The sequence below is a fragment of the Oncorhynchus tshawytscha genome, unplaced genomic scaffold, assembly GCF_018296145.1.
Source record: "Oncorhynchus tshawytscha isolate Ot180627B unplaced genomic scaffold, Otsh_v2.0 Un_contig_7225_pilon_pilon, whole genome shotgun sequence".
Lineage (NCBI taxonomy): Eukaryota > Metazoa > Chordata > Actinopteri > Salmoniformes > Salmonidae > Oncorhynchus > Oncorhynchus tshawytscha.
Genome location: NW_024608960.1, coordinates 21134 through 48319, shown reverse-complemented (window position 1 = coordinate 48319; position 27186 = coordinate 21134). Strand labels below are relative to the sequence as shown.

Genomic DNA, 27186 nt, shown 5'->3' with positions numbered 1-27186 from the left:
ATTCCACTGTATGGTTGGAGCAGAGGGCTGCCCCTGTGTGTCATTCAGAGGGGTTGGGATGAAGCAGAAGTTGCCTTTGATAAATAAATGTTAATGTGTTGTACTGCAGGCGGATGGCCAGGAGGTGGCGTCTGTGGTCAGTGCTCAGGAGATCAGAGTCGTAGCTGAGCTGCTCCAGATCTCCCCTGAGGGACTCCAGAAGGCCATCACACACAAAGTCACGGTCAGGACACAGTATTTCTACTGAGCTTCTCCACTCCCTGAATACAGTATCTAGTACTCTATCATCTCTACTCCCTGAATACAGTATCTAGTACTCTATCATCTCTACTCCCTGAATACAGTATCTCTCCTCTATCATCTCTCCTCTATCATCTCTACTCCCTGAATACAGTATCTAGTACTCTATCATCTCTACTCTATCATCTCTACTCCCTGAATACAGTATCTCTCCTCTATCATCTCTCCTCTATCATCTCTACTCCCTGAATACAGTATCTAGTACTCTATCATCTCTACTCCCTGAATACAGTATCTAGTACTCTATCATCTCTACTCCCTGAATACAGTATCTAGTACTCTATCATCTCTACTCCCTGAATACAGTATCTAGTACTCTATCATCTCTACTCCCTGAATACAGCATCTCTCCTCTATCATCTCTCCTCTATCATCTCTCCTCTATCATCTCTACTCTATCATCTCTACTCTATCATCTCTCCTCTATCATCTCTACTCCCTGAATACAGTATCTAGTACTCTATCATCTCTACTCCCTGAATACAGCATCTCTACTCTATCATCTCTCCTCTATCATCTCTACTCCCTGAATACAGTATCTAGTACTCTATCATCTCTCCTCTATCATCTCTACTCCCTGAATACAGTATCTAGTACTCTAGTACTCTAACATCTAGTACTCTATCATCTCTCCTCTAGTATCTAGTACTCATCTCTACAATGACATGTTATATACACACTGTGTCTAATGGAGGTAACTGGTACAATGACCTGTTATAATGACCTGTTATATATACACTGTGATTAATGGAGGGTCTGGTACAATGACCTGTTATAATGACCTGTTATAATGACCTGTTATAATGACCTGTTATATACAGACTGTGTCTAATGGAGGGTCTGGTACAATGACCTGTTATAATGACCTGTTATAATGACCTGTTATATACACACTGTGTCTAATGGAGGGTCTGGTACAATGACCTGTTATAATGACCTGTTATAATGACCTGTTATAATGACCTGTTATATATACACTGTGATTAATGGAGGGTCTGGTACAATGACCTGTTATAATGACCTGTTATAATGACCTGTTATAATGACCTGTTATATACAGACTATGTCTAATGGAGGGTCTGGTACAATGACCTGTTATAATGACCTGTTATAATGACCTGTTATATACACACTGTGTCTAATGGAGGGTCTGGTACAATGACCTGTTATAATGACCTGTTATAATGACCTGTTATATACAGACTGTGTCTAATGGAGGGTCTGGTACAATGACCTGTTATAATGACCTGTTATAATGACCTGTTATAATGACCTGTTAAATACACACTGTGTCTAATGGAGGTAACGAAGGTCAATTGCTGTTGACCTTCAGAGAGGAAGTCGTAAAATAGATTGGTACCATGATAAACCCTTTAAGGAGAGAGAGAGAGGAAGACATATAGATTGGTTCCATGATAAACCCTTTAAGGAGAGAGAGAGGAAGTCGTAAAATAGATTGGTACCATGATAAACCCTTTAAGGAGAGAGAGAGGAAGTCGTAAAATAGATTGGTTTGATGATAAACCCTTTAAGGAGAGAGAGAGGAAGACATATAGATTGGTTCCCTGATAAACCCTTTAAGGAGAGAGAGAGGAAGACATATAGATTGGTTCCCTGATAAACCATTTAAGGAGAGAGAGAGAGGAAGACATATAGATTGGTTTCATGATAAACCCTTTAAGGAGAGAGAGAGGAAGACATATAGATTGGTTCCCTGATAAACCCTTTAAGGAGAGAGAGAGAGAGGAAGACATATAGATTGGTTCCCTGATAAACCCTTTAAGGAGAGAGAGAGAAGACATATAGATTGGTTCCCTGATAAACCCTTTAAGGAGAGAGAGGAAGACATATAGATTGGTTCCCTGATAAACCCTTTAAGGAGAGAGAGAGGAAGACATATAGATTGGTTCCCTGATAAACCCTTTAAGGAGAGAGAGAGGGAAGACATATAGATTGGTTCCCTGATAAACCCTTTAAGGAGAGAGAGGAAGACATATAGATTGGTTCCCTGATAAACCCTTTAAGGAGAGAGAGAGGAAGACATATAGATTGGTTCCCTGATAAACCCTTTAAGGAGAGAGAGGAAGACATATAGATTGGTTCCCTGATAAACCCTTTAAGGAGAGAGAGGAAGACATATAGATTGGTTCCCTGATAAACCCTTTAAGGAGAGAGAGGAAGACATATAGATTGGTTCCCTGATAAACCCTTTAAGGAGAGAGAGAGAAGACATATAGATTGGTTCCCTGATAAACCCTTTAAGGAGAGAGAGAGAGAAGACATATAGATTGGTTCCCTGATAAACCCTTTAAGGAGAGAGAGAGGAAGACATATAGATTGGTTCCCTGATAAACCCTTTAAGGAGAGAGAGGAAGACATATAGATTGGTTCCCTGATAAACCCTTTAAGGAGAGAGAGAGGAAGACATATAGATTGGTTCCCTGATAAACCCTTTAAGGAGAGAGAGAGAGGAAGACATATAGATTGGTTCCCTGATAAACCCTTTAAGGAGAGAGAGAGGAAGACATATAGATTGGTTCCCTGATAAACCCTTTAAGGAGAGAGAGGAAGACATATAGATTGGTTCCCTGATAAACCCTTTAAGGAGAGAGAGAGGAAGACATATAGATTGGTTCCCTGATAAACCCTTTAAGGAGAGAGAGGAAGACATATAGATTGGTTCCCTGATAAACCCTTTAAGGAGAGAGAGAGGAAGACATATAGATTGGTTCCCTGATAAACCCTTTAAGGAGAGAGAGGAAGACATATAGATTGGTTCCCTGATAAACCCTTTAAGGAGAGAGAGAGGAAGACATATAGATTGGTTCCCTGATAAACCCTTTAAGGAGAGAGAGAGGAAGACATATAGATTGGTTCCCTGATAAACCCTTTAAGGAGAGAGAGGAAGACATATAGATTGGTTCCCTGATAAACCCTTTAAGGAGAGAGAGAGAAGACATATAGATTGGTTCCCTGATAAACCCTTTAAGGAGAGAGAGAGGAAGACATATAGATTGGTTCCCTGATAAACCCTTTAAGGAGAGAGAGAGAAGACATATAGATTGGTTCCCTGATAAACCCTTTAAGGAGAGAGAGGAAGACATATAGATTGGTTCCCTGATAAACCCTTTAAGGAGAGAGAGAGAAGACATATAGATTGGTTCCCTGATAAACCCTTTAAGGAGAGAGAGGAAGACATATAGATTGGTTCCCTGATAAACCCTTTAAGGAGAGAGAGGAAGACATATAGATTGGTTCCCTGATAAACCCTTTAAGGAGAGAGAGAGGAAGACATATAGATTGGTTCCCTGATAAACCCTTTAAGGAGAGAGAGGGAAGACATATAGATTGGTTCCCTGATAAACCCTTTAAGGAGAGAGAGAGAAGACATATAGATTGGTTCCCTGATAAACCCTTTAAGGAGAGAGAGGAAAGACATATAGATTGGTTCCCTGATAAACCCTTTAAGGAGAGAGAGAAGACAAGACATAAACCCTTTAGATTGGTTCCCTGATAAACCCTTTAAGGAGAGAGAGGAAGACATATAGATTGGTTCCCTGATAAACCCTTTAAGGAGAGAGAGAGGGTTCCCTGAAGACATATAGATTGGTTCCCTGATAAACCCTTTAAGGAGAGAGAGAGGAAGACATATAGATTGGTTCCCTGATAAACCCTTTAAGGAGAGAGAGGAAGACATATAGATTGGTTCCCTGATAAACCCTTTAAGGAGAGAGAGAGGAAGACATATAGATTGGTTCCCTGATAAACCCTTTAAGGAGAGAGAGAGGAAGACATATAGATTGGTTCCCTGATAAACCCTTTAAGGAGAGAGAGAGAGAGAGGAAGACATATAGATTGGTTCCCTGATAAACCCTTTAAGGAGAGAGAGAGGAAGACATATAGATTGGTTCCCTGATAAACCCTTTAAGGAGAGAGAGGAAGACATATAGATTGGTTCCCTGATAAACCCTTTAAGGAGAGAGAGAGGAAGACATATAGATTGGTTCCCTGATAAACCCTTTAAGGAGAGAGAGAGGAAGACATATAGATTGGTTCCCTGATAAACCCTTTAAGGAGAGAGAGGAAGACATATAGATTGGTTCCCTGATAAACCCTTTAAGGAGAGAGAGAGAAGACATATAGATTGGTTCCCTGATAAACCCTTTAAGGAGAGAGAGAGGAAGACATATAGATTGGTTCCCTGATAAACCCTTTAAGGAGAGAGAGGAAGACATATAGATTGGTTCCCTGATAAACCCTTTAAGGAGAGAGAGAGGAAGACATATAGATTGGTTCCCTGATAAACCCTTTAAGGAGAGAGAGGAAGACATATAGATTGGTTCCCTGATAAACCCTTTAAGGAGAGAGAGAGAAGACATATAGATTGGTTCCCTGATAAACCCTTTAAGGAGAGAGAGGAAGACATATAGATTGGTTCCCTGATAAACCCTTTAAGGAGAGAGAGAGGAAGACATATAGATTGGTTCCCTGATAAACCCTTTAAGGAGAGAGAGAGGAAGACATATAGATTGGTTCCCTGATAAACCCTTTAAGGAGAGAGAGGAAGACATATAGATTGGTTCCCTGATAAACCCTTTAAGGAGAGAGAGAGGAAGACATATAGATTGGTTCCCTGATAAACCCTTTAAGGAGAGAGAGGAAGACTCAAGAGGAAATCATTTGACACTGCAAATTTAAAGAAGAGTATAACTTTCCTCTGATTGGTTGTGATGAGTTGTGTTCCACCAATACGAGCTGTGTGTTCTGTTGGTAACTAACTGACCTCTCTGTGTTATGTCTCTCCAGGAGACCATGAGGGAGAAGATCTACACCCCTCTGACGGTAGAGAGTGCTGTAGACGCCAGGTAGGAACCACAGATAATACACTCTAACTTCACTACAACTCCCAGCATGCACTATTCAGCGTGCTGTAGGACGCCAGAGTAAGAACCACAGATAATACACTCTAACTTCACTACAACTCCCAGCATGCACTCTTCAGCATACTGTAGACATGCCACTTGTTAATCTGTCTGTCTGTCTGTCTGTCTGTCTGTCTGTCTGTCTGTCTGTCTGTCTGTCTGTCTGTCTGTCTGTCTGTCTGTCTGTCTGTCTGTCTGTCCCAGTCTGTCTGTCTGTCTGTCTGTCTGTCTGTCTGTCTGTCTGTCTGTCTGTCTGTCTCCCTCCCTGTCTCCCTGTCCTCCCTCCCTCCCTCCCTCCCTCCTGTCCCTCCCTCCCTCCCTCCCTCCCTCCCTCCCTCCCTCCCTCCCTCCCTCCCTCCCTCCCTCCCTCCCTCCCTCCCTCCCTCCCTCCCTCCTGCTCCAGAGATGCTGTTGCCAAGATCCTGTACTCTCTGTTGTTCCACTGGCTGACTGAGAGGATTAATGGACAGGTGTATCCTCGACATCACGCTCTGTCAATATCTGTGCTGGATATATATGGCTTTGAGGTACTCCACTTTATCCTTCCCTCCATCTCTCTCTCCCTCCGTCCCTCCATCTCTCTCCCTCCGTCCCTCCAACTCTCTCCCCCTGTCTGTCCCTCCATCTCTCTCCCTCCCTCCGTCCCTCCATCTCTCTCCCTCCGTCCCTCCAACTCTCTCCCTGCTGTCCCTCCATCTCTCTCCCTCCGTCCCTCCAACTCTCTCCCTCTGTCTGACCCTCCATCTCTCTCCTGTCCCTCCATCTCTCTCCCTCCCTCCGTCCCTCCATCTCTCCCTTCCTCCGTCCCTCCATCTCTCTCCTCCTCCGTCCCTCCATCTATCTCTCTCCCTCTGTCTGTCCCTCTATCTCTCTCTCTCTGTCTGTCCCTCTATCTCTCTCTCCCTCTGTCCATCCATCTCTCTCCCTCCGTCCCTCCATCTATCTCTCTCCCTCTGTCTGTCCCTCCATCTCTCTCTCCCTCTTCTCTGTCCATCTATCTCTTTCCCTCTGTCTGTCCATCTATCTCTCTCCCTCTGTCTGTCCCTCCATCTCTCTCCCTCGGTCCATCTATCTCTCTCCTCTGTCTGTCCCTCCACCTCTGTCTCCCTCTGTCTGTCCTATCTCTCTCTCTCTCCCTCTGTCTGTCCCTCCATCTCTCTCCCTCTGTTTGTCCCTCCATCTCTCTCCTTCCGTCCCTCCATCTCTCTCCCTCTGTCTCTCCCTCCATCTCTCTCCCTCCCTCCATCTCTCCGTCTCTCCCTCCGTCCCTCCATCTCTTTCCCTCCATCTCTCTCTCCCTCTGTCTGTTCATCTATCTCTCTCCCTCCGTCTGTCCCTCCATCTCTCTCTCTGTCTGTCCCTCCATCTCCCTCCCTCCCTCCCTAGTTAAATAAAGGTTAAATCCCTCCCTCCCTCCCTCCCTCCCTCCCTCCCTCCCTCCCTCTGTCTGTCCCTCCCTCCCTCTCCCTCCCTCCGTCCGTCCGTCCGTCCCTCTCTGTCCCTCCCCTCCCACCCTCCCTCCCTCCTGTCTGTTCCTCCCTCCATCTCTCTCTCTCCCTCCCTCCCTCCACCTCTCTCTCCCCTCCCTGCCTAGTTAAATAAAGGTTAAATTATTATAATATATATATTTTTTCCAATATTCAACATCCTCTGTCTTTACCTCTGTCATTACTTAATTAACTCAGGAACACATGGGTGTGGAAGCATCTGCTTTCAATATACCTTGTATCCTCATTAACTTCTGTTTCCATTATTCTGTCAGTTAGCTGTATCTAACCCAGTATCTCTGTCTCCTCCAGGACCTTCAACATCTCTGTCAGTTATTCTGTCATCTAACCCAGTATCTCTGTCTCCTCCAGGACCTTCAACATCTCTGTCATTATTCTGTCAGTTAGCTGTATCTAACCCAGTATCTCTGTCTCCTCCAGGACCTTCAACATCTCTGTCATTATTCTGTCAGTTAGCTGTATCTAACCCAGTATCCGTGTCTCCTCCAGGACCTTCAACATCTCTGTCATTATTCTGTCAGTTAGCTGTATCTAACCCAGTATCTCTGTCTCCTCCAGGACCTTCAACATCTCTGTCATTATTCTGTCAGTTAGCTGTATCTAACCCAGTATCCGTGTCTCCTCCAGGACCTTCAACATCTCTGTCATTATTCTGTCAGTTAGCTGTATCTAACCCAGTATCTCTGTCTCCTCCAGGACCTTCAACATCTCTGTCATTATTCTGTCAGTTAGCTGTATCTCTGTCTCCTCCAGGACCTTCAACATCTCTGTCATTATTCTGTCAGTTAGCTGTATCTCTGTCTCCTCCAGGACCTTCAACATCTCTGTCATTATTCTGTCAGTTAGCTGTATCTCTGTCTCCTCCAGGACCTTCAACATCTCTGTCATTATTCTGTCAGTTAGCTGTATCTAACCCAGTATCTCTGTCTCCTCCAGGACCTTCAACATCTCTGTCATTTAGCTGTATCTAACCCCGTATCTCTGTCTCCTCCAGGACCTGTCCTTCAACAGCTTTGAGCAGCTGTGTATTAACTATGCTAATGAGTACCTGCAGTTCTTCTTCAATAGGATCGTCTTCAGACAGGAGCAGGTGAGGGTTATTATGCGTTAGCTATGAAGCCTGTATGAAGCCTATTTGTCATCTGCCTGTCAGGAGAAGTACAGCAGGGAGCGGATCCTCTGGCAGGATGTCCTGTTATAATTGTTAGGATGCATTATGAAGCCTTATGAAGCCTTATGAAGCCTTATGAAGCATTATGTTTATGTGTGTGTTATTTTACATTAACATGTTGGTCAGACGTTCTTATCCAGAGAGACTTACAGTTACTGCGTTCAGCTGAAGATAGCTAGGTGATTGCTAGGTGGGACAACCACATATCACAGGCATAGAATGCAAATAGTCTGGGTAGCAATTTGATTATCTGTTCAGGAGTCTTATGGCCTGGGGGTCCTGTAGAAGCTGTTTAGAAGCCTTTTGGACCTAGACTTGGCGCTCAGGTACCGCTTGCCGTGCGGTAGCAGAGAGAACAGTCTATGACTAGGGTGGCTGGAGTCTTTGACAATTTGTAGGGCCTTCCTCTGACACAGCCTGGTATAGAGGTCCTGGATGGCAGGAAGCTTGGCCCCAGTGATGTACTGGGCCGTTCGCATTACCCTCTGTAGTGCCTTGCGGTCGGAGGCCGAGCAGTTGCCGTACCAGGCAGTGATGCAGCCGGTCAGGATGCTCTCGATGGTGCAGCTGTAGAACCTTTTGAGGATCTGAGGACCCATGCCAAATCTTGTCAGTCTCCTGAGGGGGAATAGGTTTTGTCGTGCCCTCTTCATGACTGTCTTGGTGTGCTTGGATCATTCTAGTTTGTTGGTGATGTGGAGACCAAGGAACTTGAAGCTCTCAACTTGCTCCACTACATGCTGCCCCGTTGATGAGAATGGGGGCGTGCTCGGTCCTCCTTTTCCTGTAGTCCACAATCATCTGCTTTGTCTTGATTACGTTGAGGGATAGGTTGTTATTCTGGCACCACACGGCCAGGTCTCTGACCTCCTCCTTATAGGCTGTCTCATCGTTGTCTTTGATCAGGCCTACCACGGTTGTGGCATCGGCAAACTTAATGATCGTGTTGGAGTTGTGCCTGTCGGTGCAGTCATGAGTGAACAGGGAGTACAGGAAGGGACTGAGCACGCACCCCTGAGGGGCCCCTGTGTTGAGGATCAGCGTGTTACCTACCCTTACCACTTGGAGCAGCTCGTCAGGAAGTCCAGGATCCAGTTGCAGAGGGAGGTGTTTAGTCTCAGGGTTCTTAGCTTAGTGATGAGCTTTGAGACACTATGGTGTTGAACGCTGAGCTGTAGTCAATGAATAGCATTCACACATAGGTGTTCCTTTTGTCCAGGTGGGAAAGGGCAGTGTGGAGTGCAATATGGATTACATCATCTGTTGATCAGTTGAGGCGGTATGTGGGTTTAGGATTTCTGGGATAATGGTGTTGATGTGAGCCATGACCAGCCTTTCAAAGCACTTCATGGCTACAGATGTGAGTGCTACGGGTCGTTAGTCATTTAGGCAGGTTACCTTGGTGTTCTTGGGCACAGGGACTATGGTGGTCTGCTTAAAACATGTTGGTATTACAGAATTGGACAGGGAGAGGTTGAAAATGTCAGTGAAGACACGTGCCAGTTGGTCAGCGCATGGTCACAGTACACTCTGAGTACACGTCCTGGTAATCCGTCTGACTCTGTGTCCTTGTGAATGTCGACCTGTTTAAAGGTCTTACTCACATCGGCTATGGAAAGCGTGATCACACAGTCTTCAGTAACAGCTGGTGCTCTCGTGCCTGTTTCAGCGTTATTTGCCTTGAAGCGAGCATAGAAGTGATTTAGCTCGTCTGGTAGGCTCGTGTCACTGGGCAGTTCTCGGCTGTGCTTCCCTTTGTAGTCTGTAATGGTTTGTAACTCCTGCCACATCCGATGAGCGTCAGAGCCGGTGTAGTACGATTCAATCTTAGTCCTGTATTGACGCTTTGCCTGTTTGATGGTTCGTCAGAGGGCATAGCAGGATTTCTTATAAGCTTCCGGGTTAGAGTCCCGCTCCTTGAAAGCGGCAGCTCTAGCCTTTAGCTCAGTGAGGATGTTGCCTGTAATCCATGGCTTCTGGTTGGGGTATGTACGTCCGGTCACTGTGAGGACGATGTCATCGATGCACTGATGAAGCCAGTGACTGATGTGGTGTACTCCTCAATGCCATCGGAAGAATCCCGTAACATGTTCCAGTCTGTGATAGCAAAACAGTCCTGTAGTTTAGCATCTGCTTCATCTGACCATTTTTTTATAGACAGAGTCACTGGTGCTTCCTGCTTTAATTTTTGCTTGTAAGCAGGAATCAGGAGCATAGCGTTATGGTCAGGAGGAGTACAACAGGGAGCATATCCCCTGGCAGTATGTCCTGTTCCAAAGTGTTATAATGTGTTATGAAGCCTGTATGTCATGTGTCTGTCAGGAGGAGTACAACAGGGAGCAGATCCTGTGGCAGGACATCCCATTCAGCGACAACCAGTCCTGCATCGACCTCATCTCCTCTAAGCCCCATGGGATACTGAAGATCCTGGATGACCAGAGCTGCTTTCCCCAGGTACACACACACACACACACAACACACACACACACACACACACACACACACACACACACACACACACACACACACACACACACACACACACACACACACACACACACACACACACACACACACACACACTTGACTGTGCTGAGTCATTGGTTGATGCTCTGTTCCTCTGTTGTTAGGCGACAGACCACACCTTCCTCCAGAAGTGTCATTATCACCATGGTAACAACAAGATCTACCTGAAGCCAAAGATGCCCCTCCCAGAATTCACCATCAAACACTTCGCTGGCCCAGTCACCTACCAGGTACACACACACACACACACACCTGCCAGGTACACCCACACACCTGCCAGGTACACACACACACACCTGCCAGGTACACCCACACACCTGCCAGGTATACACACACACACACCTGCCAGGTACACCCACACACCTACCAGGTACACACACACACCTGCCAGGTACACACACACCTGCCAGGTACACACACACCTGCCAGGTACACACACACCTGCCAGGTACACACACACCTGCCAGGTACACACACACACCTGCCAGGTACACACACACACCTGCCAGGTAACACACACACACCTACCAGGTACACACACACACACCCTGCCAGGTACACACACACACACCTGCTACCAGGTACACACACACACATACCTGCCAGGTACACACACACACACATCTGCCAGGTACACACACACACACCTGCCAGGTACACACACACCTGCCAGGTACACACACACCACACCAGGTACACACACACACCTGCCAGGTACACACACACACACCTGCAGGTACACACACACACACACCAGGTACACACACACACTCTGCCAGGTACACACACACACCTGCCAGGTGCACACTGCCAGGTACACACACACACACACCTGCCAGGTACACACACACACACCTGCCAGGTACACACACACACATAGGTAAACACACATACCTGCCAGGTACACACACACACACCTACCAGGTACACACACACATCCTGCCAGGTACACACACACACTGCCAGGTACACCCACACACCTGCCAGGTAAACCAGGTACACACACACCTGCCAGGTACACACACACACACACTGCCAGGTACACACACACACCTGCCAGGTACACACACACTCCTAACAGGTACACACACACCTGCCAGGTAACACACACCTATAGTTGTGGGTAGTTTCTATGTAGTGAATCCCAATGAGACCCAACAGGATGAGAGCAGAATCAGCTTCCCCAACGCAGCTCGTTGGTTGGATGATGTTCCCATTTATTGTGAATATTAAAAAACTAAAATGAAAAGCTTTTGGTGAACTAACACTCCTCCTTACTGGCATGGTGAACTAACACTCCTCCTTACTAGCATGGTGAACTAACACTCCTCCTTACTGGCATGGTGAACTAACACTCCTCCTTACTAGCATGGTGAACTAACACTCCTCCTTACTGGCATGGTGAACTAACACTCCTCCTTACTGGCATGGTGAACTAACACTCCTCCTTACTGGCATGGTGAACTAACACTCCTCCTTACTGGCATGGTGAACTAACACTCCTCCTTACTAGCATGGTGAACTAACACTCCTCCTTACTGGCATGGTGAACTAACACTCCTCCTTACTAGCATGGTGAACTAACACTCCTCCTTACTGGCATGGTGAACTAACACTCCTCCTTACTGGCATGGTGAACTAACACTACTGGCATGGTGAACTAACACTCCTCCTTACTGGCATGGCATGAACTAACACTCCTCCTTACTGGCATGGTGAACTAACACTCCTCCTTACTGGCATGGTGAACTAACACTCCTCCTTACATGGTGAACTAACACTCCTCCTTACTAGCATGGTGAACTAACACTCCTCCTTACTGGCATGGTGAACTAACACTCCTCCTTACTGGCATGGTGAACTAACACTCCTCCTTACTGGCATGGTGAACTAACACTCCTCCTTACTAGCATGGTGAACTAACACTCCTCCTTACTAGCATGGTGAACTAACACTCCTCCTTACTGGCATGGTGAACTAACACTCCTCCTTACTGGCATGGTGAACTAACACTCCTCCTTACTACATGGTGAACTAACACTCCTCCTTACTGGCATGGTGAACTAACACTCCTCCTTACTGGCATGGTGAACTAACACTCCTCCTTACTGGCATGGTGAACTAACACTCCTCCTTACTAGCATGGTGAACTAACACTCCTCCTTACTGGCATGGTGAACTAACACTCCTCCTTACTGGCATGGTGAACTAACACTCCTCCTTACTGGCATGGTGAACTAACACTCCTCCTTACTGGCATGGTGAACTAACACTCCTCCTTACTGGCATGGTGAACTAACACTCCTCCTTACTGGCATGGTGAACTAACACTCCTCCTTACTGGCATGGTGAACTAACACTCCTCCTTACTGGCATGGTGAACTAACACTCCTCCTTACTGGCATGGTGAACTAACACTCCTCCTTACTGGCATGGTGAACTAACACTTACTAGCATGGTGAACTAACACTCCTCCTTACTGGCATGGTGAACTAACACTCCTCCTTACTGGCATGGTGAACTAACACTCCTCCTTACTGGCATGGTGAACTAACACTCCTCCTTACTAGCATGGTGAACTAACACTCCTCCCTTACTAGCATGGTGAACTAACAGTCCTCCTTACTGGCATGGTGAACTAACACTCCTCCTTACTGGCATGGTGAACTAACACTCCTCCTTACTGGCATGGTGAACTAACACTCCTCCTTACTGGCATGGTGAACTAACACTCCTCCTTACTAGCATGAACTCCTCCTTACTACAACACTCCTCCTTACTGGCATGGTGAACTAACACTCCTCCTTACTGGCATGGTGAACTAACACTCCTCCTTACTGGCATGGTGAACTAACACTCCTCCTTACTGGCATGGTGAACTAACACTCCTCCTTACTGGCATGGTGAACTAACACTCCTCCTTACTGGCATGGTGAACTAACACTCCTCCTTACTAGCATGGTGAACTAACACTCCTCCTTACTAGCATGGTGAACTAACACTCCTCCTTACTGGCATGGTGAACTAACACTCCTCCTTACTAGCATGGTGAACTAACACTCCTCCTTACTGGCATGGTGAACTAACACTCCTCCTTACTAGCATGGTGAACTAACACTCCTCCTTACTGGCATGGTGAACTAACACTCCTCCTTACTAACATGGTGAACTAACACTCCTCCTTACTAGCATGGTGAACTAACACTCCTCCTTACTAGCATGGTGAACTAACACTCAGAGTCTCCTCCTTACTAGCATGGTGAACTAACACTCCTCCTTACTAGCATGGTGAACTAACACTGAGTCCTTACTGGCATGGTGAACTAACACTCCTCCTTACTAGCATGGTGAACTAACACTCCTCCTTACTAGCATGGTGAACTAACACTCCTCCTTACTGGCATGGTGAACTAACACTCCTCCTTACTGGCATGGTGAACTAACACTCCTCCTTACTGGCATGGTGAACTAACACTCCTCCTTACTGGCATGGTGAACTAACACTCCTCCTTACTGGCATGGTGAACTAACACTCCTCCTTACTAGCATGGTGAACTAACACTCCTCCTTACTAGCATGGTGAACTAACACTCCTCCTTACTGGCATGGTGAACTAACACTCCTCCTTACTAGCATGGTGAACTAACACTGTTCCTTACTAGCATGGTGAACTAACACTCCTGGCATGGTGAACTAACACTCCTCCTTACTGGCATGGTGAACTAACACTCCTCCTGACTAGCATGGTGAACTAACACTCCTCCTTACTGGCATGGTGAACTAACACTCCTCCTTACTGGCATGGTGAACTAACACTCCTCCTTACTGGCATGGTGAACTAACACTCCTCCTTACTAAATGAACTAACACTCCTCCTTACTAGCATGGTGAACTAACACTCCTCCTTACTAGCATGGTGAACTAACACTCCTCCTTACTAGCATGGTGAACTAACACTCCTCCTTACTGGCATGGTGAACTAACACTCCTCCTTACTGGCATGGTGAACTAACACTCCTCCTTAAATGGTGAACTAACATGTTCCTTACTAACATGGTGAACTAACACTCCTCCTTACTGGCATGGTGAACTAACACTCCTCCTTACTGGCATGGTGAACTAACACTCCTCCTTACTAGCATGGTGAACTAACACTGACTAGCATGGTGAACTAACACTCCTCCTTACTGGCATGGTGAACTAACACTCCTCCTTACTGGCATGGTGAACTAACACTCCTCCTTACTGGCATGGTGAACTAACACTCCTCCTTACTAGCATGGTGAACTAACACTGCATGGTGAACTAACACTCCTCCTTACTGGCATGGTGAACTAACACTCCTCCTTACTGGCATGGTGAACTCACTCCTCCTTACTAGCATGGAACTAACACTCCTCCTTACTAGCATGGTGAACTAACACTCCTCCTTACTAGCATGGTGAACTAACACTCCTCCTTACTAGCATGGTGAACTAACACTCCTCCTTACTGGCATGGTGAACTAACACTGGCATGGTGAACTAACACTCCTCCTTACTGGCATGGTGAACTAACACTGCATGGTGAACTAACACTCCTCCTTACTGGCATGGTGAACTAACACTCCTCCTTACTAGCATGGTGAACTAACACTATAACTAGCATTGACTCTGATGATAAGAACTTTATTGAGGAAAATGGACTGACTATGATACTGTGTTGTCCCAAATATAAGATGAATGCACTAACTAAGTCTCTGGATGAGAACGTCTGTTAAATGACTAACATGTTAATGTAACTGAGTCTCTGGATAAGAACGTCTGTTAAATGACTAACATGTTAATGTAACTGAGTCCTGGATAAGAACGTCTGTTAAATGACGTGTTATTGTAACTGAGTCTCTGGATAAGAACGTCTGTTAAATGACGTGTTAATATAACTGAGTCTCTGGATAAGAACGTCTGTTAAATGACGTGTTAATATAACTGAGTCTCTGGATAAGAACGTCTGTTAAATGACTAACATGTTAAATGACTAACATGTTAATATAACTGAGTCTCTCTGGATAAGAACGTCTGTTAAATGACTAACATGTTAATATAACTGAGTCTCTCTGGATAAGAACGTCTGTTAAATGACTAACATGTTAATATAACTGAGTCTCTCTGGATAAGAACGTCTGTTAAATGACTAACATGTTAATATAACTGAGTCTCTGGATAAGAACGTCTGTTAAATGACTAACATGTTAATATAACTGAGTCTCTGGATAAGAACGTCTGTTAAATGACTAACATGTTAATATAACTGAGTCTCTCTGGATAAGAACGTCTGTTAAATGACTAACATGTTAATATAACTGAGTCTCTGGATAAGAACGTCTGTTAAATGACTAACATGTTAATATAACTGAGTCTCTGGATAAGAACGTCTGTTAAATGACTAACATGTTAAATGACTTAAATATAACTGAGTCTCTGGATAAGAACGTCTGTTAAATGACTAACATGTTAAATGACTAACATGTTAAATGACTAACATGTTAAATGACTAACATGTTAATATAACTGAGTCTCTCTGGATAAGAACGTCTGTTAAATGACTAACATGTTAATATAACTGAGTCTCTGGATAAAAACGTCTGTTGAATGACTAACATGTTAAATGACTAACATGTTAATATAACTGAGTCTCTGGATAAGAACGTCTGTTAAATGACTAACATGTTAATATAACTGAGTCTCTGGATAAGAACGTCTGTTAAATGACGTGTTAATATAACTGAGTCTCTGGATAAGAACGTCTGTTAAATGACTAACATGTTAAATGACTAACATGTTAATATAACTGAGTCTCTGGATAAGAACGTCTGTTAAATGACGTGTTAATATAACTGAGTCTCTGGATAAGAACGTCTGTTAAATGACTAACATGTTAATATAACTGAGTCTCTGGATAAGAACGTCTGTTAAATGACTAACATGTTAATATAACTGAGTCTCTCTGGATAAGAACGTCTGTTAAATGACTAACATGTTAATATAACTGAGTCTCTCTGGATAAGAACGTCTGTTAAATGACTAAAATGTTAAATGACTAACATGTTAAATGACTAACATGTTAATGTAACTGAGTCTCTCTGGATAAGAACATCTGTTAAATGACTAACATGTTAATGTAACTGAGTCTCTGGATAAGAACGTCTGTTAAATGACTTAACATGTTAAATGACTAACATGTTAAATGACTTAACATGTTAATATAACTGAGTCTCTGGATAAGAATGTCTGTTAAATGACTAACATGTTAATATAACTGAGTCTCTGGATAAGAACGTCTGTTAAATGACTAGCATGTTAAATGACTAACATGTTAAATGACTAACATGTTAAATGACTAACATGTTAATATAACTGAGTCTCTGGATAAGAACGTCTGTTAAATGACTAACATGTTAATGTAACTGAGTCTCTGGATAAGAACGTCTGTTAAATGACTAACATGTTAATATAACTGAGTCTCTGGATAAAAACGTCTGTTGAATGACTAACATGTTAAATGACTAACATGTTAATATAACTGAGTCTCTGGATAAGAACGTCTGTTAAATGACTAACATGTTAAATGACTAACATGTTAATATAACTGAGTCTCTGGATAAGAACGTCTGTTAAATGACTAACATGTTAATGTAACTGAGTCTCTGGATAAAAACGTCTGTTGAATGACTAACATGTTAAATGACTAACATGTTAATATAACTGAGTCTCTGGATAAGAGCGTCTGTTAAATGACTAACATGTTAAATGACTAACATGTTAATATAACTGAGTCTCTGGATAAGAGCGTCTGTTAAATGACTAACATGTTAAATGACTAACATGTAATATAACTGAGTCTCTGGATAAGAATGTCTGTTAAATGACTAACATGTTAATATAACTGAGTCTCTCTGGATAAGAACGTCTGATAAATGACTAACATGTTAATATAACTGAGTCTCTCTGGATAAGAACGTCTGTTAAATGACTAACATGTTAAATGACTAACATGTTAATATAACTGAGTCTCTCTGGATAAGAACGTCTGTTAAATGACTAACATGTTAATATAACTGAGTCTCTGGATAAGAACGTCTGTTAAATGACTTGTTAATATAACTGAGTCTCTGGATAAGAACGTCTGTTAAATGACGTGTTATTGTAACTGAGTCTCTGGATAAGAACGTCTGTTAAATGACGTGTTAATATAACTGAGTCTCTGGATAAGAACGTCTGTTAAATGACGTGTTAATATAACTGAGTCTCTGGATAAGAACGTCTGTTAAATGACTAACATGTTAAATGACTAACATGTTAATATAACTGAGTCTCTGGATAAGAACGTCTGTTAAATGACGTGTTAATATAACTGAGTCTCTGGATAAGAACGTCTGTTAAATGACGTGTTATTGTAACTGAGTCTCTGGATAAGAACGTCTGTTAAATGACGTGTTAATATAACTGAGTCTCTGGATAAGAACGTCTGTTAAATGACTAACATGTTATTGTAACTGAGTCTCTGGATAAGAACGTCTGATAAATGACTAACATGTTAAATGACTAACATGTTAAATGACTAACATGTTAATATAACTGAGTCTCTGGATAAGAACGTCTGTTAAATGACTAACATGTTAAATGACTAACATGTTAAATGACTAACATGTTAATGTAACTGAGTCTCTGGATAAGAATGTCTGTTAAATGACATGTTAATATAACTGAGTCTCTCTGGATAAGAACGTCTGTTAAATGACTAACATGTTTTATTAATTAATGAATTATTGTTTTAACATATAGTATATAAACACCCCATATTACACAACACAGTAAATGAGACAGACCAAAACATCCCATATTACACAATACAGTAAATGAGACAGACCAAAACATCCCATATTACACAACTCAGTAAATGAGACAGACCAAAACATCCCATATTACACAACACAGTAAATGAGACAGACCAAAAAATCCCATATTACCCAACACAGTAAATGAGACAGACCAAAACATCCCATATTACCCAACACAGTAAATGAGACAGACCAAAACATCCCATATTACCCAACACAGTAAATGAGACAGACCAAAACATCCCATATTACCCAACACAGTAAATGAGACAGACCAAAACATCCCATATTACCCAACACAGTAAATGAGACAGACCAAAACATCCCATATTACCCAACACAGTAAATGAGACAGACCAAAACATACCATATTACCCAACACAGTAAATGAGACAGACCAAAACAGATCCGACAGTCGATGGCTTTACAATATGGTTTCTTCCTGCTCTATACCTTCTGTCATCTCTCTGTAGGTTCACAAGTTTCTGGATAAGAACTACGACCAGGTTGGACAGCAGGTTCTCAATCTGTTCATCCACAGCAAGAACAAGGTAGGAGGGGTTAGGGGTTAGGGTTAGGGGTTAGGGGTTAGAGGTTAGAGGTTAGGGGTTAGGGGTTAGAGGCTAGGGGTTAGGGGTTAGGGGTTAGAGGTTAGAGGTTAGGGGTTAAGGGTTAGAGGTTAGGGGTTAGGGGTTAGGGGTTAGGGGTTAGGGTTAGGGGTTAGAGGTTAGAGGTTAGGGGTTAGGGGTTAGGGGTTAGGGGTTAGAGGTTAGGGGTTAGAGGTTAGGGGTTAGAGGTTAGGGGTTAGGGGTTAGGGGTAAGAGGTTAGAACTACGACCAGGTTGGACAGCAGGTTCTCGATCTGTTCATCCACAGCAAGAACAAGGTAGGAGGGGTTAGGGGTTAGGGGTTAGGGGTTAGAGGTTAGGGGTTAGTTAGGGGTTAGGGGTTAGGGGTTAGAGGTTAGGGGTTAGGGGTTAGGGGTTAGAGGTTAGAGGTTAGGGGTTAGAACTTAGGGGTTAGGGGACAGAGGTTAGAGGTTAGGGGTTAACAAGGGTTAGGAGGTTAGGGGTTAGGGGTTAGGGGTTAGAGGTTAGGGGTTAGAGGTTAGGGGTTAGAGGTTAGGGGTTAGAGGTTAGGGGTTAGAGGTTAAGGGTTAGGGGTTAGAGGTTAAGGGTTAGAGGTTAGGGGTTAGAGGTTAAGGGTTAGAGGTTAGGGGTTAGAGGTTAAGGGTTAGAGGTTAGGGGTTAGAGGTTAGGGGTTAGAGGTTAAGGGTTGGAGATTAGGGGTTAGAGGTTAAGGGTTAGAGGTTAAGGGTTAGAGGTTAAGTGTTGGAGGTTAGGGGTTAGAGGTTAGGGGTTAGAGGTTAAGGGTTAGAGGTTAGGGGTTAGAGGTTAAGGGTTGGAGATTAGGGGTTAGAGGTTAAGGGTTAGAGGTTAAGGGTTAGAGGTTAAGGGTTGGAGGTTAAGGGTTAGAGGTTAAGGGTTAGAGGTTAAGGGTTAGATGTTAGGGGTTAGAGGTTAAGGGTTAGAGGTTAGGGGTTAGAAATAGTCATGTAATGGTGTTATTAAACTAAACCAGACAATAGATGATCTATTTACCTAGTCATGTTATTAAACTAAACCAGACAATAGATGATCTATTTACCTAGTCATGTTGTTAAACTAAACCAGACAATAGATGATCTATTTACCTAGTCATGTTGTTAAACTAAACCAGACAATAGTTGATCTATTTACCTAGTCATAAATCATTTGGGCTGCAGGTGATAATGCTTATTGCTAACAGCACATCTGATAATATAGACCATAGGCTAGATGCATGGTACAATATATTTGTAATAATAAACATGATTTCTACCAATATGTTACCTGGCACCTTTCTGGAGAGGTTTATTTTCTTTCATTCTGGAATTTCCTTTTAAAAAGTCACCAGAACTGAGCTTCCTGCCACATACAGTGGAGTCAATACAACTAGTTTTTCAACCACTCCACACATTTCTTGTTAACAAACTATAGTTTTGGTGAGTCGGTTAGGACATCTACTTTGTGCATGACACAAGTCATTTTTCCAACAATTGTTTAAAGACAGGTTATTTCACTTATAATTCACTCTATCATAATTCCAGTGGGTCAGAAGTTTACATACACTTTAGAAGCTTCTGATAGGCTAATTGACATCATTTGAGTCAATTGGAGGTGGACCTGTGGATGTATTTCAAGGCCTACCTTCAAACTGAGTGCCTCTTTGCTTGACATCATGGGAAAATCAAAAGAAATCAGCCAAGACCTCAGAAGAATTTGTAGACCTTCACAAGTCTGGTTCATCATTGGGAGCAATTTCCAAACGCCTGAATGTACCACGTTCATCTGTACAAACAATAGTACGCAAGTATAAACTCCATGGGACCACGCAGCCGTCATACCGCTCAGGAAGGAGATGCGTTCTGTCTCCTAGAGATGAACGTACTTTGGTGTGAAAAGTGCAATTCAATCCCAGAACAACAGCAAAGGACCTTGTGAAGATGCTGGAGGAAACAGGTGCAAAGTATCTATATCCACAGTAAAATTAGTCCTATATCGACATTACCTTGAAAGGCCGCTCAGCAAGGAAGAAGCCACTGCTCCAAAACCGCCATGAAAAAGCCAGACTACGGTTTGCAACTGCACATGGGGACAAAGATCGTACTTTTTGGAGAAATGTCCTCTGGTCTGATGAAACAAAAATAGAACTGTTTGGCCAAAATGACCATCGTTATGTTTGGAGGAAAATGGGGGATGCTTGCAAGCCGAGGAACACCATCCCAACCGTGAAGCACAGGGATGGCAGCATCATGTTATGGGGCTGCTTTGCTGCAGGAGGGACTGGTGCACTTCACAAAATAGTTGGCATCATGAGGAGGGAAAATTATGTGGATATATTGAAGCAATATCTCAAGACATCAGTCAGGAAGTTAAAGCTTGGTCGCAAATGGGTCTTCCAGATGGACAATGACCCCAAGCATACTTCCAAAGTTGTGGCAAAATGGCTTAAGGACAACAAATTCAAGTTATTGGAATGGCCATCACAAAGCACTGACCTCAATCCCATAGAAAATGTGTGGGCAGAACTGAAAAGGCGTGTGTGAGCAAGGAGGCCTACAAACCTGATTCAGTTACACATGCTCTGTCAGGAGGAATGGCCCAAAATTCACCCAACTTATTGTGGGAAGCTTGTGGAAGGATACCCGAAATGTTTGACCCAAATAAAACAATTTAAAGGCAATGCTACCAAATACGAATTGAGTGTATGTAAAATTCTGAGCCACTGGGAATGTGGTGAAAGAAATAAAAGCTGAAATAAATCATTCTCTCTACTATTATTCTGACATTTCACATTCTTAAAATCAAGTGGTGATCCTAACTGACCTAAGACAGTGAATGTTTACTAGGATTAAATGTCTGGAATTGTGAAAAACTGATTTTAAATGTATTTGGCTAAGGTGTATGTAAACTTTCGAAGCGTAAAAATGATCAGGGGAGGACCCCGGACCCCTCAGCAAGGAGACTGGAATTGTTCAATCTCACAGTTTAATACAAAATGAACCTATTTCTCTAAAAGCATGATGGTCATGACTTTCTTACATGAAAGGGAAGGTTAACTTGGCCTCAGACAATCCATCTGAGATCAGCCATGGGATTATTTTGATGTTTTATCCCTGTCTCCAGATCAGTCCATGAATTATACTAATGAGCAAACATTCCATAACTGCAGGGGGCAGTAAATCACTAACCTGGTCTTTAAACCTGTTCAGACAACATCCTTCAGGGATAGGTAATTCACTAACCTGGTCTTTAAACCTGTTCAGACTACACCCTCCAGGGGGAAGTAAATCACTAGCCTGGTCTTTAAACCTGTTCAGACTAGGGGAAGTAAATCACTAGCCTGGTCTTTAAACCTGTTCAGACTACACCCTCCAGGGGGCAGTAAATCACTAACCTGGTCTTTATACCTGTTCAGACTACACCCTCCAGGGGGCAGTAAATCACTAGCCTGGTCTTTATACATGTTCAGACTACACCCTCCAGGGGGCAGTAAATCACTAGCCTGGTCTTTATACATGTTCAGACTACACCCTCCAAACAACTCATAGTACTAGTAGAAGAAGAAGAAAATTGACTACTCCTAAATGGAGATGGCCTCAATGGTGCTGCCCATGCTCTCACAGACGTCAAAATGGGGCAGATACAATGATGCAATGTCTATCTAAGTCTATGGTGTGTTCCCCAGATGGTGGCCAACCTCTTCCTGGTTCACGCGGAGGTCGTAGGTCAGCATAGAGGTCATGTGAGGAAGAGCAGCACGGTGACCCGGAGACACCAGCCCCCCACCGTCTCCACCAAGTTCACCCTGTCACTTCTGGAACTGGTAGACAAGATGGAGAGGTGTTATTATTATTATTAATATTAAAGGGAGGAGAGGTGTTCTTATTATTAATATTAAAGGGAGGAGAGGTGTTATTATTATTATTAATATTAAAGGGAGGGGAGGTGTTATTATTATTAATATTAAAGGGAGGAGAGGTGTTATTATTAATATTAATATTAAAGAGAGGAGAGGTGTTATTATTATTATTAATATTAAAGGGAGGAGGAGAGGTGTTATTATTATTATTATTAATATTAAAGGGAGGAGAGGTGTTATTATTATTATTAATATTAAAGGGAGGAGGAGAGGTGTTATTATTATTAATATTAAATGGAGGAGGAGAGGTGTTAATATTATTATTAATATTAAAGGGAGGAGCAGAGGTGTTATTATTAATATTAATATTAAAGGGAGGAGGGTGTTATTATTATTATTAATATTAAAGGGAGGAGAGGTGTTATTATTATTAATATAAAAGGGAGGAGAGGTGTTATTATTATTAATAATATTAAAGGGAGGAGGAGAGGTGTTATTATTAATATTAAAGGGAGGAGGAGAGGTGTTATTATTATTAATATTAAAGGGAGGAGGAGAGGTGTTATTAATATTAATATTAAAGGGAGGAGAGGTGTTATTATTAATATTAAAGGGAGGAGAGGTGTTATTATTATTATTAATATTAAAGGGAGGAGAGGTGTTATTATTATTATTAAATATTAAAGGGAGGAGGAGAGGTGTTATTATTATTAATATTAATATTAAAGGGAGGCGGAGAGGTATTATTATTATTAATATTAAAGGGAGGAGGAGAGGTGTTATTATCATTATTAATATTAAAGGGAGGAGGAGAGGTGTTATGATTATTATTAATGTTAAAGGGAGGAGGAGAGGTGTTACTATTGTTATTAATATTAAAGGGAGGATAGGTGTTATTATTAATATTAAAGGGAGGAGGAGAGGTGTTATTATTATTATTAATATTAAAGGGAGGAGGAGAGGTGTTATTATTATTATTAATATTAAAGGGAGGAGAGGTGTTATAATTATTATTAATGTTAAAGGGAGGAGGAGAGGTGTTACTATTATTATTAATATTAAAGGGAGGAGGAGAGGTGTTATTATTATTAATATTAAAGGGAGGAGAGGTATTATTATTATTAATACTAAAGGGAGGAGGAGAGGTGTTATTAATATTAAAGGGAGGAGAGGTGTTATTATTATTCTTAATATTAAAGGGAGAAGGAGAGGAGTTATTATTAATATTAAAGGGAGGAGAGGTGTTATTATTATTATTAAAGGGAGGAGAGGTGTTTTATTATTATTAATATTAAAGGGAGGAGGAGAGGTGTTATGATTATTATTAATGTTAAATGGAGGAGGAGAGGTGTTACTATTATTATTCATATTAAAGGGAGGAGAGGTGTTATTATTAATATTAAAGGGAGGAGAGGTGTTATTATTATTATTAATATTAAAGGGAGGAGAGGTGTTATTATTATTAATATTAAAGGGAGGAGGAGGAGAGTGTTATTATTATTAATATTAAAGGGAGGAGGAGAGGTGTTATTATTATTAATATTAAAGGGAGGAGGAGAGGTGTTATTATTATTATTAATATTAAAGGGAGGAGAGGTGTTATTATTATTATTAATATTAAAGGGAGGAGGAGAGGTGTTATTATCATTATTAATATTAAAGGGAGGAGGAGAGGTGTTATGATTATTATTAATGTTAAAGGGAGGAGGAGAGGTGTTACTATTATTATTAATATTAAAGGGAGGATAGGTGTTATTATTAATATATAAAGGGAGGAGGAGAGGTGTTATTATTATTATTAATATTAAAGGGAGGAGGAGAGGTGTTATTATTATTATTAATATTAAAGGGAGGAGGAGAGTGTTATGATTATTATTAATGTTAAAGGGAGGAGGAGAGGTGTTACTATTATTATTAATATTAAAGGGAGGAGGAGGAGAGGTGTATTATTATTATTAATATTAAAGGGAGGAGAGGTGTTATTATTATTATTAATATTAAAGGGAGGATTAGAGGTGTTATTATTAGAGGTGTTATTATTATATTAAAGGGAGGAGAGGTGTTATTATTATTATTAATATTAAAGGGAGGAGGAGAGGTGTTATTATTATTATTAATATTAAAGGGAGGAGAGGTGTTATGATTATTATTAATGTTAAAGGGAGGAGGAGAGGTGTTACTATTATTATTAATATTAAAGGGAGGAGGAGAGGTGTTATTATTATTATTATTAAAGGGAGGAGAGGTATTATTATTATTAATATTAAAGGGAGGAGGAGAGGTGTTATTTTATTATTAATATTTAAAGGGAGGAGAGAGTGTTATTATTATTATTAATATTAAAGGGAGAGGTGTTAGGGAGAGGTGTTATTATTATTATATTAAAGGGAGGAGAGGTGTTATTATTATTATTAATATTAAAGGGAGGAGAGGTGTTATTATTATTATTAATATTAAAGGGAGGAGGAGAGGTGTTATTATTATTAATATTAAAGGGAGGAGGAGAGGTGTTATTATTATTATATTAAAGGGAGGGAGGAGAGGTGTTATTATTATTATTAATATTAAAGGGAGGAGAAGTGTTATTATTATTATTAATATTAAAGGGAGGAGAGGTGTTATTATTATTATTAATATTAAAGGGAGGAGAGGTGTTATTATTGTTATCAATATTAAAGGGAGGAGAGGTGTTATTATTATTATTAATATTAAAGGGAGGAGGAGAGGTGTTATTATTATTATTAATATTAAAGGGAGGAGGAGAGGTGTTATTATTATTATTAATATTAAAGGGAGGATAGGTGTTGTTATTATTATTATTATTATTATAGGGAGGAGAGGTGTTATTATTATTATTAATATTAAAGGGAGGAGAGGTATTATTATTATTAATATTAAAGGGAGGAGAGGTGTTATTATTATTAATATTAAAGGGAGGAGGAGAGGTGTTATTATTATTAATATTAAAGGGAGGAGATGTGTTATTATTATTAATATTAAAGGGAGGAGGAGAGGTGTTATTAATATTGAAGGAGAGAGGTATTATTATTATTAAAAGGGAGGAGGAGAGGTATTAAAGGGAGGAGGAGAGGTGTTATTATTATTATTATTTATTATTAATATTAAAGGGAGGAGGAGAGGTGTTATTATTATTATTAATATTAAAGGGAGGAGAGGTGTTATTATTATTATTATTAAAGGGAGGAGAGGTGTTATTATTATTATTAATATTAAAGGGAGGAGGAGAGTGTTATTATTATTATTATATTAAAGGGAGGAGGAGAGGTGTTATTATTATTATTAATATTAAAGGGAGGAGGAGAGGTGTTATTATTATTATTAAAGGGAGGAGGAGAGGTATTAAAGGGAGGAGGAGAGGTGTTATTATTATTCTTAAAATTAAAGGGAGGAGGAGAGGTGTTATTATTATTCTTAAAATTAAAGGGAGGAGGAGAGGTGTTATTAATATTAAAGGGATGAGGAGAGGTGAGACAAGATATGAGAGGGAAATTAAGAGGTAGAGTTATTGTTACTGAATCTTTCTCTTTCTCTTGACAGGTGCAACCCATCGTTTATACGCTGTATAAAGCCAAACAGACAGAAGGTAGGTCTCCACATCACAGTTTACCAGTAGTCTCCACATCAGAAGGCAGGTTTCCACATCACAGTTTAACAGTGGTATTGTTGGTACGCTGCATTAAGCCAGACAGTCAGAAGGTAGGCCTCCACATCACAGTGTGAAAGAGTTTAATTTTGGGACTGGGGGGCAGTATTGAGAAGCTGGGATGAATAAGGTGCCCAGAGTAAACTGCCTGCTACTCAGGCCCAGTTGCTCATATATGCATATTATTAGTAGGTTTGGATAGAAAACACTCTGAAGTTTCTATAACTGTTTGAATGATGTCTGTGAGTATAACAGAACTCATATGGCAGGCACAAACCTGAGAAAATATCCAACCAGGAAGTGGGAAATCTGAGGTTTGTAGTTTTTGAAATCACTGCCTATCAAATATACAGTGTCTATGGGGTCATATTGCACTACCTAAGGCTTCCACTAGATGTCAATAGTCTTTAGAACCTTGTTTGATGCTTTTACTGTGATGGAGGAGAGAATGAGAGCTGTTTGAGCCAGAGGTCTTCCAGAGTGCCATGAGCTGATCACGCGCGCTCACATGAGAGTTAGCTGCGTTCCATCTCATTTCTACAGACAAAGGAATTCTCCGGTTGGAACATTATTGAAGATTTATGATAAAAACATCCTAAAGATTGATTCTATATTTCGTTTGACATGTTACTACGAACTGTAATATGACCATTCATCTGAACTTTCGCCTGGACTTGCCGGCACGTCGTTTGGATTGTTTGGATTGTGTTCTAAACGCGCGAACAAAAAGGAGGTATTTGGACATAAATTATGTATCATGTTCTGGCCTTAGT

The 27186-nt window shown here is 41.6% G+C and overlaps 1 protein-coding gene across 1 annotated transcript in view; it reads left to right on the top strand.

Annotated features, from left to right (window-relative positions):
- The window catches only part of LOC121844047 (unconventional myosin-XV-like), a gene marked incomplete at its 3' end in the record, with an annotated part of 65764 nt that overhangs the window by 22912 nt on the left and 15666 nt on the right, over positions 1-27186 (top strand). The window contains exons 10-18 of the mRNA XM_042313917.1: positions 110-223; positions 5107-5165; positions 5626-5749; positions 7725-7820; positions 10224-10355; positions 10532-10657; positions 18780-18857; positions 22576-22730; positions 26308-26353. Coding sequence (XP_042169851.1) covers positions 110-223; positions 5107-5165; positions 5626-5749; positions 7725-7820; positions 10224-10355; positions 10532-10657; positions 18780-18857; positions 22576-22730; positions 26308-26353 — 930 coding nt within the window. The remainder of the gene's footprint in view (positions 1-109; positions 224-5106; positions 5166-5625; positions 5750-7724; positions 7821-10223; positions 10356-10531; positions 10658-18779; positions 18858-22575; positions 22731-26307; positions 26354-27186) is intronic.